The sequence below is a fragment of the Anas acuta genome, chromosome 2 (assembly GCF_963932015.1).
Source record: "Anas acuta chromosome 2, bAnaAcu1.1, whole genome shotgun sequence".
NCBI classification, from domain to species: Eukaryota; Metazoa; Chordata; class Aves; order Anseriformes; family Anatidae; genus Anas; species Anas acuta.
The window spans coordinates 150181583-150199394 of NC_088980.1; the positions used below are offsets into that span (position 1 = coordinate 150181583).

A 17812-nucleotide genomic window follows, 5' to 3' on the forward strand; every position below is an offset into this window, starting at 1 on the left:
ATCAAAACAAGCATTAGTCTTTCTGCATTTATCTGCATCTGGGCTCAGTGGGACAGAGGATTGGAAAGGGGCAATACTAGAAGTCATCGGTATGAATCTGGTCCGAGATTGAGTGCTCCCTCCAGGAGCGAGAGTGCAAATGAATAGAAAGATCACATGGATAGTAGGAGGTTGCAAGGGTTGCTTCTGTGAGACTCCAGCTTCAGATTTGGTGTTGAGTGGCATGGTAGCAGCTGTCTCTGCAAGGAGAGGAAGGAAACTTTGCAAGTTACCCGTTTCTCACAGGACTAAAAGAAATCTTTAATGAAATGAACTATCGTAACTTTTGCATCTGTGTGGTAAATGAACTGAAGCAACAGGACAAGGTCTGCTTACCAAGAATAGCAAGGTAGTAGCTGACTAAGCTCTGTCCTCATCCTACAATTACACAGAGGGTAATGCCAGCCTCCTGTTTAGGACTCAGCAGAGGGCCCTTTGGGTTTTAAAATACATTGAAATGAGAGGAACTAAAATAATTAAAGACATTCTTTTCTGAGCTTTTTTTTTTTTTTTTTTTTTTAAACTTATGTGTGCAAAATTGACAGCTTGTAGATATTTTCATCTGTTTGTGTATGAGAAAATGTGTTGTTGTTTTTTTTTGAAATTCATTGTGAGTCAGAATATGATGAATTTGAAGAATACTAGTGTCAATCTGTATGTTCATATATATTCATATGTATATATGTATATGTGAATATGCATGTCTGTGTATATAAATACGTCTGTGTATAAACATATCTGCGTAAAATTGAATGAATTTTTAATTATGTAGCTTTTATGTGACATTAGAACAGTTCATAAAATTTAATTTAACTGTCTAGGAAATCCAACTAAAATGATCAAAACAATCCTCGTGGCTTTAAAAAGAAACACCTGTAAATCTGTGAAAATTGCATTTCCTTTTCTGGGAGTTTTGCTGATCGTTTGTAAAGGAAGAAAATATGAACTATAACATTTGCAAAAACTCTTGTCTTATTTTCACTTAGTCTGTAAGGTCAGGACTTGCTGTTTGAATGTAGATTTATACAGGCAATGCAGGCATCTCTGTTCAACTATTAAAGTGAGGTTCCCTCTACAGACATCATGGACATCTAAACCAGGGTGGAGATATTGTATCCTAAAACTAGCTGTTCCACCTCACAATAAAAGGAGTCTTGTGTAATTAACTAAGATGTAGACACTTAAATTGTAGGTGATTAAGACTGAGATTACCTTAGGACACAATCTCCTGTTTTAGATGTAGACCTGGATGTCTGCTTGAGGTTCTGGTAGTGTCCTGTCCTATGTAGACATGCTGGATGTCTACTTGCTTTCAAAGGAGTTAGGTACTATGCGTGCTCAGGCACTTGTGTGGCAGCATTAGGTCCTGTGCCCTTTAATGTAATTATACCTGTAAGTTTTGATCAGATACCTTTTTATTTAAATCACTGGGAATTGCATGCCTAAGACCTGGACAGAACTGCTCCCAGTTTACCTCCTTAGTAACTGAATACCTTTGTACCTAACAGTACATGACTTCTGCAAATGTGACTGGATCATCTAGTCAATCAGAAGCCATTTAATTTTATATTTATTTTATTCCCAGTTGATGCAATTGAAGGTGAAAATCTCTCATTAGAGAACATCCCAGTGCTTTTACTTCTATATTATTTTCCTCTGTTAGTTTGTTTGTTTGTTTGTTTTTTACTAATTTTCTAGTTATTTTTTTACAATTCATTTTACAGACTATTTGGATATATGGCAACCCTTAAATGCATCCTCTGTTCTCATGGATTCATCTATCTCCAACTTTGAAGTTGTGCAAGTAAGCAGGGATATATCCAATGACTTCACCACTGCCAAAGACTTTTGTCTATCTGGTAAGAAATGAATCACCATAACTTTACAGGGCATGTTGGTTCATGAGAATGGAACACTAAGAATGTTTCCTTCCTTACTCCTCTTTTCCCTCAACCCAGTACCAACATAGGTATATTCATTTTACTTATTTTAAAGACTGTCAAAGTGGTTTTGAATTTTAGGATAGGAACTTAAACAGTTTATCTAATGAAAGTTACAATAAACATAAAATGCCATACAGTGGTTGAATAATTTTTAAAACCTCTTGAGCACAGAGACCTCTCTTTCAGTCACTGGGCAATTGGGAGAATACAATAGCAAATTAAGGGTTAATGCCATTATTTTTTTAAAGAATAGTTAAGGGGTACTGTTGTGTAACTGGACACGAGTGAGGCAGATGGTGGAACCATCTACCATTATATAATGTATATATAATACTTGTAGCTATAGTGTGTGAGGGCAGCTTAACTGAGAGCTGGGATGAAGCAGGAGTTGGACTGCAGTAACAGCAAAGGGAGTTTCTTTAATCAGGAGTTTGGCTAAAGAGCAGAGTGCTTTAGCTGTTTATAAATGGCAAATCCTCAAATGCTGCAGAAGGATAGAAACAAGAAAAAGTCAAGTTATTGTTCCCATGTAGTACAGAAGAGAGTTCTGTGAAGATCATCCTCGTAATATCACATTCTGCAGTAAATGGTCCTCATATTATGAGGGTGAGCAGTGTGACTTTTTTTTTTTTTTTATTTTCCAGTAACAAAGTACAAGGTAGGTTGAGCAAGAGGGTCACTTTTCTGATCCTGAACATTCACTGGGGGCTCCCTGGAGACAATAAGAATTCAGTTGAGATTCTCAGTACTTTATTAGAAGATTTTTTTCTTCTCTTAAAACACATGAAAGCAGTTCTCTTGCACTAATGCTCAGTTTTAAAGCCAATATAACCTCTGGCTATTTTGGAAAACATTTGGGAATTATGGGGACATTTTATCTCCCATTGCTATACTTTAGAATTTAGTCATATCCTTGTTGCATGACCTGTTGTGAAACCTTTCTTTTAAGCATCTCATAAATGTCATACAAAACACTTTGAGAACACATTTTATTTGCTCTGTCTCTTCATGTTTCACCTCACAGCATGTTCAAAGAACCAGACATGTACAGTTGTTACACTGGAAATCAAGCCTTCAGCAATAAGATGCCTTTTTTACCCTGACACACAGATATGTTTACATGGCCTGCAAGGGCACAACTGTCAGGTTTTACTCAAAGAGCCAGCTACGTACATCTACAGGAGACAAGGTAAGAGCAGATTAAGGTTATGGAAGGAACTCAATGGTGGTGGCCCGAGCACAATTCTTGTGAATGAGAGTGTAAGGAAATACTCAGTAAACATAAAGAATTATGGAAGTCTCCTGGACAGGTGTCCATTGCTGTTTTAGTGGAATTATAGCCAAACAGGTTGGAAAAATGTCCCTGGATAGATTTTATTAAAAAAAAACGTTACTCACTGAAGCATAAAATAGTTTAGTCTATACAAGAGGTTTTGGAAAGTGGAGAATGGTAAAACCAGCCATCCAACCAAAAAAAAAAAAATTAATGAAAATCAGGCTCCTCCCTTGTCATCTGCAGTAGCTGTTTCTTTACGTTCTTCCTTTCAAAAAGCTGTGAATAGCACAAATAATGTTGAAAACCCACTGTTAATTGAAAGTCTTAAAGACCATTTCTAGAGGAAAACAAAAAACAACAACACCCCCCAAAAAATCAAGTTCATCTAACATTTTTACATGACTGAAAATAGTTTCAGAGAAAAATAGAAGTTGTGTGGAATGCTAAATGTTTTGTTGTTTAGCAATGTACGTATTTGGAGCTCGAAGTTCGTTCTGTTTTTTTTTTTTTTTTTTTTTTTTTTTTTTTTAATGTTTTTTTCTGGTATAGCACTGATTATTTCTTTTATGAGAAACAAGGTAACAATAAGGGGACACAGAAATATTTTCTTTCTGCTCACCAAGGTTTCTGTGAAGAATTGACAATCAATGAGAAGCTTCTAGGTTCAAACTCAATGAGAGAAAAAGGGATTTATCATTATCAAATGAAACAAAATCACAGACTGAGTTGCAAAAGCTAGCTTGGGTGTATTTATGAAAACAGCTTTGTCTTGTGCTTTCAAATTTGGTTCCTGCCTATCAAATAATTGTTTTGAAAGTGGAATAATACCAGGTATCACTTAGCTTTGTTTTAATAAAAGGCATTATCGAAAAGTTTATTTTTATATTTGTATATATGGACAATGGTTGATATCCATATATTAAAAACAAAACAAAATAGATGAAACTGAGGAATATTTCTTAATTTTCTGCAATTAAAATTAAGGAGACTGAAATGCAAATCTGTCCTGGTGACAGCCCAAATGAATAATAACCTTTCTTCTCTCTGACCTGAAATAAATATTTAGAGTTTTAGTGTCTTGCTTTTTAGAGTTGGGAGTGGGGAAGAATCTGAAAATCACCTTTTTCTTTTTTTTTTTTTTTGTAAAAATTCTTATGTGTATATTCTAATGTTATATCTAATCTGAAAGAAATGTTTGAGAACGTGTTTGGAAAGCACATTAGTTACATGTTTGTATCCAGTAGCTAGCATGTAGCACAGTATGAAGTATTTTACAGGGAGAGAACAACACAAATCTGTCTTCCATTTACAGAAATGAATTAGACACTTAATTCCATTTGCCTGAATTTATAACTGTTTATTTTCATTTATAAAATGATGCTAACTTAAATAAGAAAATGATTTTTCCTTTGTTCCTCCTCACTATCCAACAGATTTATTCCTGCCCATCTCTGAATCGGATTTAACCCCATCCGTGTACATTCCATCCCATGGAGACTTGATCGGCAAATCCCAGGTGGTGCGCATCGGCTCAGAGTGGAGAAATATCAGCCAGTTCCTTGGGATTCCCTATGCTGCACCTCCCCTTGCAGAGAGGCGCTTCAATCCTCCAGAGCCATTTGCTTGGGTGGAAACCTGGAACGCTACTGTGGCTCGGTAAGGAAGTCCTGTGAGCATCCGCAGAAGCAATTGTTTCACCCAGGTGTAGGAAAGTAGCTGGAGTCATGAGCAAGTTATTCACGTTCTTTCTTACAAAAAGAACCTGTAGCATACAGATAAATAGAACTTTGGGACTACGTTTAGCAAAAATAATAATTTCTCTATCTATATGGTAACACATGCAAGCAACCGAAGAAAAAAGGCAACTTTCAGTACATTCCCTTGAATCTATTAATAACTCCATACATACTGTATACTGCCAATCTAATTTAATTCTGAGTACGTATTATATTCAAAGAATAATATTTTGTTCCTGCTAAGCTATAAATTTGTAGAATATTGGATCAAATGGGCACTTTAATGCTGGTTTAACCAGAAGCTATGGTCTAATGAAGATATTCTCAGCCTTGTTTTATCTAGGTCAGGACTCAAATAGGCTTTTCTGTCCAAAAACGGCTGGAAGTACTGAAGCTCTGAATATTTTATGTAATGCATTAAGGAGAAACAAGACATAGGAACCACATTAGCGGATGGGCTAAATTTCTCCAAAGTCCCTATGTCTAATGTTTCCTGGTGGTTAGCTCTGCCTTTCAGGGCTGACACCACTGCTCAGTAGGTTTACAAAGTTTATGTTGGAGACATATTATGGAATTGGCATTTGTGTGCATGTTTGTGTTTCATTTACTCTTATGATATGGGTCTGAATGCCACTGCTTCGGTAAACTGAAATAACAAGTTGTGACTGTGTATTCCTTGATGAAAGAAAACAGGGTTTGAGTGACACTACTAAGAATATATCCACTGTGGAATGTCTCGGGACTGTGGATTTAAAAAAAAAAAAAAAAACAGCAAATAGAAATGTGGCAATAGCTAGGAACAAGGGTCTTTCTCATAGTGCATCTCATAGAAAGCAAAATACAGAGCATACAAAACACTCCTGAGCAAGCTATGCTGTACACGTACACAGGAAGTTGATACAAGAGAGCTGATAGCTCATCACATTCCTATCGGTTAAAAAGCTGACTGTTCCCTAGCAGGCAGGAAGATTGAAGATCTGTAAGGGAAAAAAAATGATAAAAACAAAAAACAAACAAACAAAAACAAAACAAAACAAAAAAAACACAAGACTGCAGACTGAACAGTGAAAAGAAGAGAAAAACAGTGAAAAGGAGAGAAGCAGATGGAAGGATTTAGTGAACATTTTTTAGAGGGGATTCCAGAAGTTAGGGCTAAGAACTGAGCTTTGTTGACCAAAGTGCTTCCAAGACAGTGAATACTAACCTGAGGTCTACTGAGATTCTGTGTTATCCTCCTGGCCACAGCTGGCCATGCAGTCCTGCTCAAATCCCTGTACCGAGAGGCATGTGTACATAATCAGTGACAAGCTACATGAGCTAGCAGATCCGGCCAAAAGCTTACATGCTTAAGAAGAGAGAGATTTTGCAAGGGAGCTTGGAGGGAGGATGGCACTCTGCAGACTTGATATAAATCACCCACTGCTGCTTTGGTAGAAACACATCCTGAGGAAACTACAAATTTAAGAGACGTGGAAGCTGTTTGGTCCCTCCACTACTCAGGACTTGTCACCAGAAGTTTCTAGTTAAATCCTGAGACTAAGTGAAAAGACCTACAGCCTTATCGTGGGGAGCTGAAAGAGCATTTACCCTTTGGTGGTCTCATCCTTCAGGTTGCACCTGAGTTGTGGGGGTGTTAACAGCATAACCACAGTAGGCACACAGACTTGTGTACGTTGGAGGGATCTGGTGAGATCGTGGCCTTTTGTTTCTTCAGCTGCATGGTGATGTTAACACATGCACCATCCGCTCTTTGTGCATGCAGACACACAATGGTGTCTGCCAGGATTTTGGTACAACTCATCTGCCTCTCTTTGAAGACAATGCCTGGTGTTGCAGTGAGGAGCAGTATAGGGACCTTGGTTAGTCTGCTTCTATCCATTGAATTCTCAGTGTTTCCTTAGGCCAGTGGAATGCTTTACCATTACGTTGCATTATTTATTTAAGATTAAATATATATGTATATATTTGAGCTTAGCTTGGAGAATTACAGGCACTTCAACCTCCATGTATACAAAAAGTATTGACAAATATATTTCTCATTGGTGTTGCACAATATTTTTATACAATAAATTCACATTAGAATATTGCCAAAGAGAAATATTTGTTTATCAACCTGGACCTGATCAAAGACTTCCAAAAACTAAAAATTAAAATGTCCAGCTGCTGGAATTGCTGTGGACCTGCCTCAGCAGGTAGCAGCCTTTCCTCGGAGTCAGTCTTGGCATGAGTTGGTCCTGGGGCTGGTGGTGCTGGGACTCCTGATGAGATGCCAAAAATTAAAGAAATAGCTGTAAGCACGGGTGGTGAGTTCTGCTGCTCTGTGGAACACTGTGCTGGTAATCCTAGCTGGGGTTCTACGTGGGGATTTGTTTTTTGTCTGCCTAAAATGACTTGAGAAATTTTGGTTGGAGATATGTGCTTATCTATGGCAGTATGAGAGATGTTGAGTAACATCACCTTATGGAGAATCTCCCTTATGGAAGACTTTGTAGAATTAAACTAATGCTTGTCCTTTTCCTTGTAATTTTTAATTAAATTTCACCTTCAGTATGACATTTTACAAAAATAACGATTAGAAATAATTCTGCGAGATATTACTGTCTTTTCCATAGCCTCTTGTTAGCTCCTTCCCTAATAATTTATGACACTTTTACATGATTCATTATATGATATAAATACGTCTGTGAATGAGATGGAACTGGCTTCAAAATAGCTTGCATTTGAACTGCAGAAGTCATCCACTTGCTTCGTGCTGTGGAGCGATCTTGAGTATATGAATATCATATGGATGGTGGCTGGAAAATGATTTTCTGCATGTGGCCAGCTGGCTGAATTCCTATTGAAAGGCTATTTTAACATTGCTAGACAAACAGATTTTTTAAAATGATTTAAAATTTTATTCTTACCATATTTTTACATACGTATGCCACAGAACATTAGGGAAAAAAAAAAAAAAAAAGCATTGCAGCAAAAGACTGGATTGCATAGGTGTGCAGTCTACCTCAGCAGAACTTCTCTTTCTGGGGGTAATTTTATAGTCCTAATTTTTAAAAATGGTTCTGATTTCCTAGGGAAGGATTGTGGTCATAAAAATATGATGTCTTTTTTGATGTTGGTTGTTTGGTTTGCATTTGTACATATGTTTGCAAACCTGCCTATTTCTTACTGAGGTGTAGGGGGCATAATTTTAAATGTGATTGAGTTAAAGTTAATTACAGAGTTAAAGATTTTTTGTAAATTTAAACAATCCATCAAAATATAAGGAAATAGCAGCAGTGGAAAAATAGTACAAGACTTTTTGTTGAAATTTTCTCAATCTGTTTCTGTAGGTCAACTTGCTGGCAACCAGGGGATGGAGAGGCGCCGTCATACTTCGTCAGTGAAGACTGCTTATATCTTAATGTCTTCGTTCCTGTCACCACAGTAAGTAGGAGACGAGTTGAATTATTTTTGTAGCTAAGCATTGTGCCTTTTCAGAGCACTTTTGATTGGCACGAATGGTTGTTTTTCATGGGATGTTCACAAAGCACTGCACAGTTAAATTAAACACTCTGATGTTTTTACTGGTGTAAACTTATTCCCTATGGGCTTTCACTTAGCTGCATTGAGTAATGAGAAGGGTAGAAAATTAAAAGGCTAGAAATGAGAGACAAAAAGGGAAACAAAACACAAGAGGAAAGTGGCAGCAAAGGAGAAGAAAGAAGGGACAGAAATGTCCCTGAAATTACGCAGTTTGTCCTGTGGATGATAACACAACTCATCACACCTACACTTACCACCAGTTGAGCAGCTGCACAAGGTGGTTTTTCTCCTCATCTTTACCATTCCCTGTTTGCATCCATGGGGGCTCTGGTAAGGAATGAGGGTAGCAAGCAATGCTTAATTTGTGTCCTGCCCACGTAGCATAAAAACAGAGCTTTAAAAGACGACTGGGTTAATGATGCAATCTGAGAAATTGTCACTCTTGGATTTCTCATTCTAAACAAATATAAAATAAAATTTCAAGTTAGAGACAGACTTAGATGATCGGCCAAATCCCTGAGGGCTGGGAAGAATGACACTGAGTAACATGTGAATCCCATTGAAGAGCAGGCCCAGAGTACAGGAATGGGGTTTTTATTTCTGCAGTAGCATTCCTTTTCGGAAGGTGACAGAAATTTGTGACTGTCATACTATGTGTCTGGAAAGAGCTGGTCTAGCTACTGAGCTGACAGCAGAGCACACAGTCCTGTGAAGACCCATTTATCACTAGAAAGACCAAGTATTTTCTCCCTGCAGTCCCAGACTGTCATTTTGTGTCGAGTGCAGTCACTGCTTATTGAAAACATCAGGTTGCTGTCCCAGGCAGTTTGCCATCTCCATTTAGCTTATTTGAAAGCACTGTATTTTCTACCATCTGATAGAATAAATAGGCATTTCTGTTCTCGTTAGCAGTGATGTGGACTTAATCCCTCCTCTCTTTTGTACTGTTGTGAGGTAGAAGCAGGTCTGGTCAAGTCACTGTTTCACATGCGTAAGTCTAGCCTAAGAGAGAACCAAAACCTCTGTTTTTGCAGAAGTAGCTGGGAGCAAAAGGCATGGCATTTTCCTGTTTCTTTTTGTGGTGAGCTTCATTTTTAACTCGCATATGGAGAGCTATAATTTCATATTTTCAGACCATGGAAAGTTAAATTGCTAGTAAATATCAAATATAAAATCTCCTGGAGAACAGCAAACGCAGAGGTCATTCAGTAGCATTTTGAGCCTAAGCAAGAGCGCAGTCTGGGCACTAGTTCCTGCCACCGAAGGACTCTTTAAGTGTCAAGCCCTGGAGAAGACAAATGACATCACCTCATTTTGCCTCCATAGCTACGTGTACCACACAACCTTCCAAATAAAACTGGCGCTCCTGAGGTACTTTTTTCCGCCTATAACCATTACCACCTGTCACACTATTAGAGCAAAGCTGCATTTCAGCTTGATGTGCAAAGGCTTAAAATACAAGATTAAAGCTTGAAACTCTTCACTAAATAAGAAGAGAAACCATAACCTCTCCCCTTATCTTGTCCACCTCATATGTTATGCCCATCCTTATTGCATCTTCTCTTGTGTACTCAATTCCTTACAGAGCAATACTGTAGGCTGTTAAAAGCACTGCAGGTTGCCTGGTTCATATCGGTCCCTGCATTAATTATCACTCATTAAGTGTTCTATAGAAGGACAGAGAAGATGGTTCTGAATGTCATAAAGCCTTAGTCTAAAGATTTAGAGCTGACTTGCAGCCTTTTTCCCCATTGAGGGGTAGCACGTGTAGCCTAAGCCGTTGCAGGCACGGGACCACAGCAGAGCTGCTGGTTTCCCCAGAAGAAATCCCCTGCTAGCTAAGCAAGCAGGAGACATCTGACCGTGTCCCAGCTGGAAGTCTTTGCACAGATTTTATGTCTCAAAGTGCATCCGTCTGCATTTCATTGCTAAGTACCATGCAAAACCCTGTGCTGAGCAGTAGCCATGTGGCAACTGTGGCCTGTCTGTGAGGAATGTGGTGGTCCTGCTCATCCCAGAGGCCAGTGGGCCTTGCTGGAGCCTTGAACTGTCACTAGTGGTGCTCCATCTGAGTTAGCAATCAAGTGATGGTGGGTGAAGAAGCTGCAGCAGAAGTCAGTAGACTTTAATTAAAGCCATGGGTTTCTTCTGCCTTGATAGCTTATCCACCTCATGGATTTAACTGCAGTGCTTGCTTGAATTTTGGTTGAGAACCTGGGGGAAATCTACTTGCATTCAAAATAAATTATCCAGCAGCTAACATATAGTAAATATGTAAATATGTGTATATATAGGCTACCAAATATATACGGAGAGATGATATCAATTGTTTCATTCTCTGAAGCATAGTTCAATTACAGCGTAAAAATACTTGTGCTATGCTGTTAAAAAGCCTAACAAGAAATGGGAAGGCAGTCATTTTTAAAAGCCTTCATCACAAATGCCCAAATTCATGAGATCTGAGACTGCAGTCCCTTGGGATTAAAGCTCTAATTATTTTTCATGAAAATTTACCTTTATGTAGGAGAGGGGTCTGTCATTGCTTCATGCAAACTAAAAATGGGGATGCTACTTCCAAACACAGGGCACAGACCTTGTGCTGCATCTTCCCCTAAATTGCTCCGTATATGTTGCAGCAGGCTTTGTTTTGCCCTCTAACTTTTTTCTCTTGTTTTCAGCTTTCTTATCTTTTCTTCAGTACAGTGTTGAGTAAAGTTGCCTGGCATGTTGTAATATATGCCTTACAAGGCAGCTGGAGGTCAGGGTGTTATGCAGGATGAGGACATACAGGAAATGCCTATTTCCAAACTCAGGCTTAACAGTGGTGAGCTGGGGGGACAGAGCAGGCTTGACATCACATTTGACCACTCCGCTGATGTGGCTCGATGTGATTGCATTTTAGAATGAATTTCCATGTGAAAACAAGTTCTTTCATCTTTGCTTCCCCATTTCATTCATCTTTACTTTCTGTCCATACTGTGTGCTGTGCAGAAATGGGAACCAGTGGCAAGGTGCAGTGAATGAGGCAACTTCTCTTCAGAATCAGAAGTTCCCGAGAACAGCACATTTCAGTGCTTGCAATTTTGTGGGGTTTCTTGGTAACATTATGGTGTTCATAAGATGCCTCTGAAATAACTACCCAGCTAGACGAGTGAGGGGAGGTAGGGATGCCATTTCAGCACACAGAATTGTGACAAATTAAGGGCAGCTGAGGACAGCTTGTCTCATGTACTTTTGCAGGAGGCTGCAACCATCTCTTCTCTGCTGCTCCTGTTCCTGTACAGCCAGTCGTGTTTTTGCTGGAAACCTCCTTTGCCAGAGCAGACAGGATTGCTGTATTTAGCTAAGTTCCATCCAGAAAATGACAGCAGAGCTCAGTGCCTTCTAGCTGCAGGGAAAAACAAACCTCAAATGTACTTTGATGCTGCTGCAGGGGCCACCAGCCCTTCTTTGAAAAACACCACCAGCTGCCAAAGCAAGAAGCAGGATGTGTGTACATGTGTGTGATGGTGCTGCTGAGCAGAGGAGCCTCCTTCAGGATGGTTCTAAAGAGGGCAATAGGGGTTGAAAGTGCTGGATGTAAAATTTAGGATGTTTCACTGGTATTTCTTCTGAGTGTCATCTTGGTGGATCTGTAATCTGGTGGAGCCTTCTGGGCAGCTCTGCTGCTGTGCTGGTCATGCAGCAGCAGCCCAGCTGCATGTGTTGAGAAGGTGTAGTGAGTTTACGTGGCAAGGTTTTGGTAGTAGGGGGCCATAGGTGTGGTTTCTGTGAGAAGGATCTAGAAGCTGCCCCATGTTTGGGAAGGGCCCCATTGTTTTCCAGAGCTGAGCCAATAAGTGATGTTGTTTTGCACCTCTGTGAGAGCATATTTAAGAAGGGAAAAAAATGCTGCGCCACACAGCAGCCGGGAGAGTGAATGGAGTGAGGAACGGCACCAAGGTCAGTGAGGAAGGAGGGGGAGAGGTGCTCCAGGCGCCAGAGCAGAAGTCCCCTGCGGCCTGTGGTGAGGCCCATGGTGAAGCAGGATGTCCCCCTGCAGCCCATGGAGTACCACGGTGGAGCAGGGTTCCACGCTGCAGCCCATGGAGGAGACCACGGTGGAGCAGGTGGCCCTGCACTGACGGAGGCTGCCGCCTGTGGAAGACCCCTGCCGGAGCAGATTCCGGGCCGGACCTGTAGCCCGTGGAGAGGAGACCACGCAGGAGCAGGTGGCCTGGCAGGAGCTGCTGCCCGTAGGGGAGCCAGGTTGGAGCAGTTTGCTCCTGAGGGATGGACCCCGTGGTACGGACCCATATCTGGAGCAGTTCTGGAAGAGCTGCTGCCTGTGGGAAGCCCACGCCGGATCAGTTCATCAAGGACCCCACAGTACAGGGAACGAGAGTGACCGAGAAGGAGCGGCAGAGAAGAAGTGCTGTAGACTGACCATAACCCCCATCCCCCCGTTCCCCTGTGCCGCTCGGGGGGAGGAGGTGGAAGAGGGTGGATGGAGGGGAAGGTGCTTTTGGTTTCTTTCCTTTGTTTCTCGCTTCTCTAGCTTGTTAGTAATAAGCAATAAATCTTACTATCTCCTTATGCCGAGTCTGTTTTGCCAGTTACAATAATTACTGCCTGATTTTCTCGTCCTTATCTCAACCTTTGAGCTCTTTTCACATATTTTCTCCCCATTCCTCTTTGAGGAGGAGGAGTGAGAGAGCGGCTGTGGTGGAGCTCAGCTGCCCACTCGAGCAGAACCATGACAGAAGGGTGCACACTGATGTGGTCCTGCTTTAGGAAAAATCCTCTGTTTCTGAGGGAAATCGGTTAGCTCTGCAAGGAGCTCCTTCCCATGCTGGTAGTGCTGCTGGGTTGTCTCAGTGCAGAAAACCCTCCAGTGCAGGCATGAATCTCTCTAGTGCAGGCACGAGTCCTCCCTGCAGGATCCATCTGTATATCTAGGAAGGGAAAGTCTACATGGGGAATTATGAAGGGACAAGGTCTTGTCGAGTGAGATTTTTGAGACTAGGCTGAATGTTTGAGTGCTGAAGACTGGAGAGGAGAAATCAGCCCTGCAAAGGTATTGAGTTGGTCCTGCACACAAAGGATCTACCCAACAGGTCTTTTCCTTCTCAGGTTTCCCAGTTGTCTGAACTTGTCATGAGTGTTTCTGTAAAGAAATGTTACAGCAAAGACAAGTCTACCAAATGTTCAGTGGCCAATTAAGGGATGGTTTGCCTTGAGCTAACCTGGTAGAGCAGTTTATTGGAACAACACAGTTGTGCCATTAGGTCTTCTTTATACTGGGCATAGGATTCAGGGTGCTTTTAAACGGTGTGCAGTTCATTGTGGACAGTTACGTCCTTGAGTTATAGATAGATGGCCAAATATCCTCTCATCGCACTCACTGTTAAAGAGTTATGAATGGCTAAGATAATTTTAAGGGGAAGATGGTGTTCTCATCAGTCACCTGCAAAAGGAGATACCAACCTGATTGTTTATCACTACAGGTCAAAAACATGTCGGTGCTGTTGTTCTTCCACAACGGAGGGAGTGGCAACACTGAAGCAGGAAAGACAACCATAGATGGCTCATACCTCGCTGCAATCAGTAACACCATTGTTGTAACAGCAAGCTACAGGGTTGGGGTTTTTGGCTTCCTCAGTACAGGTAAGTGATGGATTTCTAGAACACAACTGTGGGCTAAATTACGTTCTTAGACACCTCTGTTAAAAAAAAAAAAAAAAAAAAAGGTTAAGACTTGAAAAGTCTTTGGCTTTGGCTTTACTGGGGGGGGGGGGAATTATGGGAACTTGATCAGAAGAGAAAGAAGAGAGGATGGAGACAAAGAGGCAAAGAGACAAGAATAAACATCTATATCGAGCTAGACTTCTGTTTGCAAATGAAACTGTGGATACCAGGTATTGTGGAGACACACTGAAATAGGTTATGTATTACATTTACTTATAATTTCAGTGGTGTGTTACTGTGGATGTGGTTTTCAAGGTTTCTGACTTTCAGCTTTTCCATCCACAACGTTATGCTAATGCTTTATCACAGAATCACAGAATGGTTTGGGCTGGAAGGGACCTTAAAGTCCATACATTTCCAACCCCTCTGCCCTGGGTAGGGACACTTGCCACCAGCCCAGGTTGCCCAAAGCCCCATCCAGCCTGGCCTTGAGCACCTCCACGGATAGGGCATCCACAGCTTCTCTGGGCAACCTGTGCCAATGCCTCACTACTCTCAGAGGAAATAATTTCTTCCTTATATCTAATCTATATTTTACCTCTTTTAGATTAAAGCCATTACTCCTTGTCCTATCACTGAACCTTTCCCAGCTTTCCTGTAGGCCCCTTTAGGCACTGGCAGGGCACTGTAAGGTCTTCCTGGAGTCTTCTCTTCTTCAGGCTGAACAACCCCAACTCCCTCAGCCTGTTTTCAAAGGAAAGGTGCTCCAACCCCCTGAGGTACTTCATGGCCCCTTCTCTGGACTCATTCTAATACATCCATTTCCTTCTTGTGCTGGGGCCCCAGAGCTGAGCACGGTGCTTCAGGTATATTGTACTCATATTTAGCACCCTCGTGTCTCCTCTGAAGGACTTCCTGTATAAGAATTCTGTTAGCCCCTTTTACTGTCACAGATGTGACTGCAAATCCACAGTTTCTATGTTTCCATCCCTTTTCCTATAATCCAGTATAAAGGACACTTTTGCTGTCCTGTTATCTGCTAAAATAATTGCTATTCTATAGCAATTGGCATATTATTATATTGGCATATATTATATTGGCATATAAATAATATGCCAATTGCTATTAAAAATATATATATATACAAATTCCCATTGTACAGGGGATTTTGTATTGTGCAAAGAAGTACGCTCACATGAAAATGCATATTCACATTTCCTTAAACCTTTTTGGTGGTGATGTCTGGACTTTGTGTGTGTGGTTTGTGTGTGTGTGTTTGTGTTTGTGTGTGTCTTTTATTAGATATGCTTGTTTAAGCAGGTAGGAATGCTTTTCTTTCTACCATTTTTTAGTTCTGGCTAGGGAAGGGGAATATAAGGTAAAGAACCATAGTGGGAAAATGCAACAGTTGCAAGAGGAGCTTGACTTCCTCAGTGTGGCAGGCAATCCTTTTTCTCTCCAGTAGACACTTTATTTTTTCCATGCTTGCAAATCATGCATACTTTGCATACATGCAGCATAGTTTGCAGCATAATTCTTTTGAATATCCACTGTTGGTGACACTGGATGAATTTTGCCTTGTTTGGGGTTATTGATGCAGCTATTCGCCAATGTTTCCCTTTTCTGTTGTCCTTTTTTGTTCGAAGCTCACTCCCAGCAAAGCCTGTTCTTCATTCAGTATCTAGAGACCTGGAACTACAAACTCCTTAGTCATTTAGATATGAAGCTGGTAATAGGTGTATCTGGGGAAAGAATCACAGTTTTCATCACTGCAAAGCGGATGCTTATGAAAGTGATACTGTGGCTACGTTCTGGCTAGAGCCAAATGAAGTGTGGATATATGTTTTGCAAGCTTCCATTACGCAGCACTGCCCACGCGTTACTCACTAACCTCTTTCAACCTTGTGAATCTCACCTAGCTTTCTTTCTAAGTGGAAACTGCTAGCTGGGCTGAATATTTCATAGCAGCATTTATATTGAAGTCCGTAATATAGGGAGCAGGAGGAATTTTCCAACCTCCATTTCACAGGTGGCTTGCTACAGCAGCTTTGGACCATGCGTTGGGTAGGAGTATTCAGGAACATTCTCCTTTGAACTCTTGAGGTGGGGCCAGGAACAAGTGCAGTCTTTTGTCCTCTTCTCCCATGGGAAATCCTTGGTGTGCATTTAGGAAAATCCTGTTGGTCCTGAGGGAAGTGGAGCAAACAAGGTGACAGTTTTCAAGGAACAGGCTAGGCACCACATTCATGGGAAGCCCTAAACGTTCTTTCAGTGTCACACTCCAGCCTCCCCATGTTCCCTTTAGTCCATGAGGGTTAGATATATCTGTACCAGGCTCATAGTCAATGTGGATTTTCAGTCATACCAATTCCAGCAAGTAGTGCTCCCACTGCAATTTTTATTCTTTGCTCCACTGCAGGCTGATGGAGTATCACTAACTTCTTCTCTGGACATGAATAGTACCCACTGGGGATTTTCAATGAAATTTATCAAGCTGGGTCAAATCTCAAGATTGAAACCAAACTCTTAATGATATTCCAGGGATGTTTTCATTTTTGCTTAAAATCTTGGGTGAATCCTGGACCTTTGGAGGCTTTGCTACAATTTTCAAAGGGGAAGGAGTTCACACTTAAGATTGTGGGGACATTAGGAACAGGGCTGTTAGAAGGTCCTGAAACTACAAACAAAAGTTATGGTCCTCTAAGTGATATAGATTTCATTGTCCAACTAAACAAAGTGCTGAATCTTCCCATTTGACTTGCCATAAATTGCAAAACTGGAAATGAAGGGTTTAAATTGAGGTTTTTGGGGAGAAAGGATAGTGAAAAAAAAAAAAAACACAACAGATTTCATTTTTGTTTGTTTGATTTTTTTATGTCTGTAGTGGTTTTGGCCTCCTATTGACATGTTTTTTACAGGGAGTTAAAACTCACTTATTCTTTTAAATATACTGAGAGTTTAATTTAATTTCCTGTCACCCATTAATGCTGCAAATAGTTCTACTATTCTACTAGTCACATTCTTACTAGTGTTTTTACCTCTAGCTTTGCATCCAGAAAAGCTAAGGTGAGTTGCCAGTGATTTGGATGGCAAGGGTATAGAGAATGTGGTCACATTTTTAGGCCTACTTCTTGTAAAAGAGTCCATGATGTCATATAAAACAGGATCTTCTTGCTTCAATTTAGCACTATTGTTTTTCTCCAGTTTGGTAATAACAGAAATGCATGTGTTTGACATTGTCTGCTTCCTTCTGAATACCAGTTTCTTTTCATTCTCCCGTGGTCCCAGGAATGTAATATTTTCCTGCAAAAAGAGATTTATATCCAAGGCTATCTCTCTAGGAACAAAAATGATTCACTTGAGATGTAAAGATACATTTCTTTTGCTCTAACTACTGTGAATGCCAGTGCATGCATCAGTTCCCCAGCATGGTACATATCACAACCTGTGCTTTTTTCTCCAGAACCAGAAGGAACTATTTATATTTCCCTCCTTGGTCTTGCTGTTTAGCCTATTGGTAGCGAGGCAAAATATGGCTAAAACATTTACATGGATTTCACTTCCTCTGGGGAGTTCTTGTGAGGCCTGCAGCAAGCCCTTGAAATGAGTTGTTTTTTTTTTTTGTATCA

General features: G+C 40.6%; 1 protein-coding gene across 1 annotated transcript in view; it reads left to right on the forward strand.

The window, feature by feature from the left end:
• The window catches only part of TG (thyroglobulin), a 153282-nt gene that overhangs the window by 71848 nt on the left and 63622 nt on the right, over positions 1-17812 (forward strand). The window contains 5 exon segments of the mRNA XM_068672691.1: positions 1764-1898; positions 3007-3171; positions 4692-4914; positions 8324-8417; positions 14003-14162. Of these exon segments, the coding sequence (XP_068528792.1) occupies positions 1764-1898; positions 3007-3171; positions 4692-4914; positions 8324-8417; positions 14003-14162 (777 nt within the window).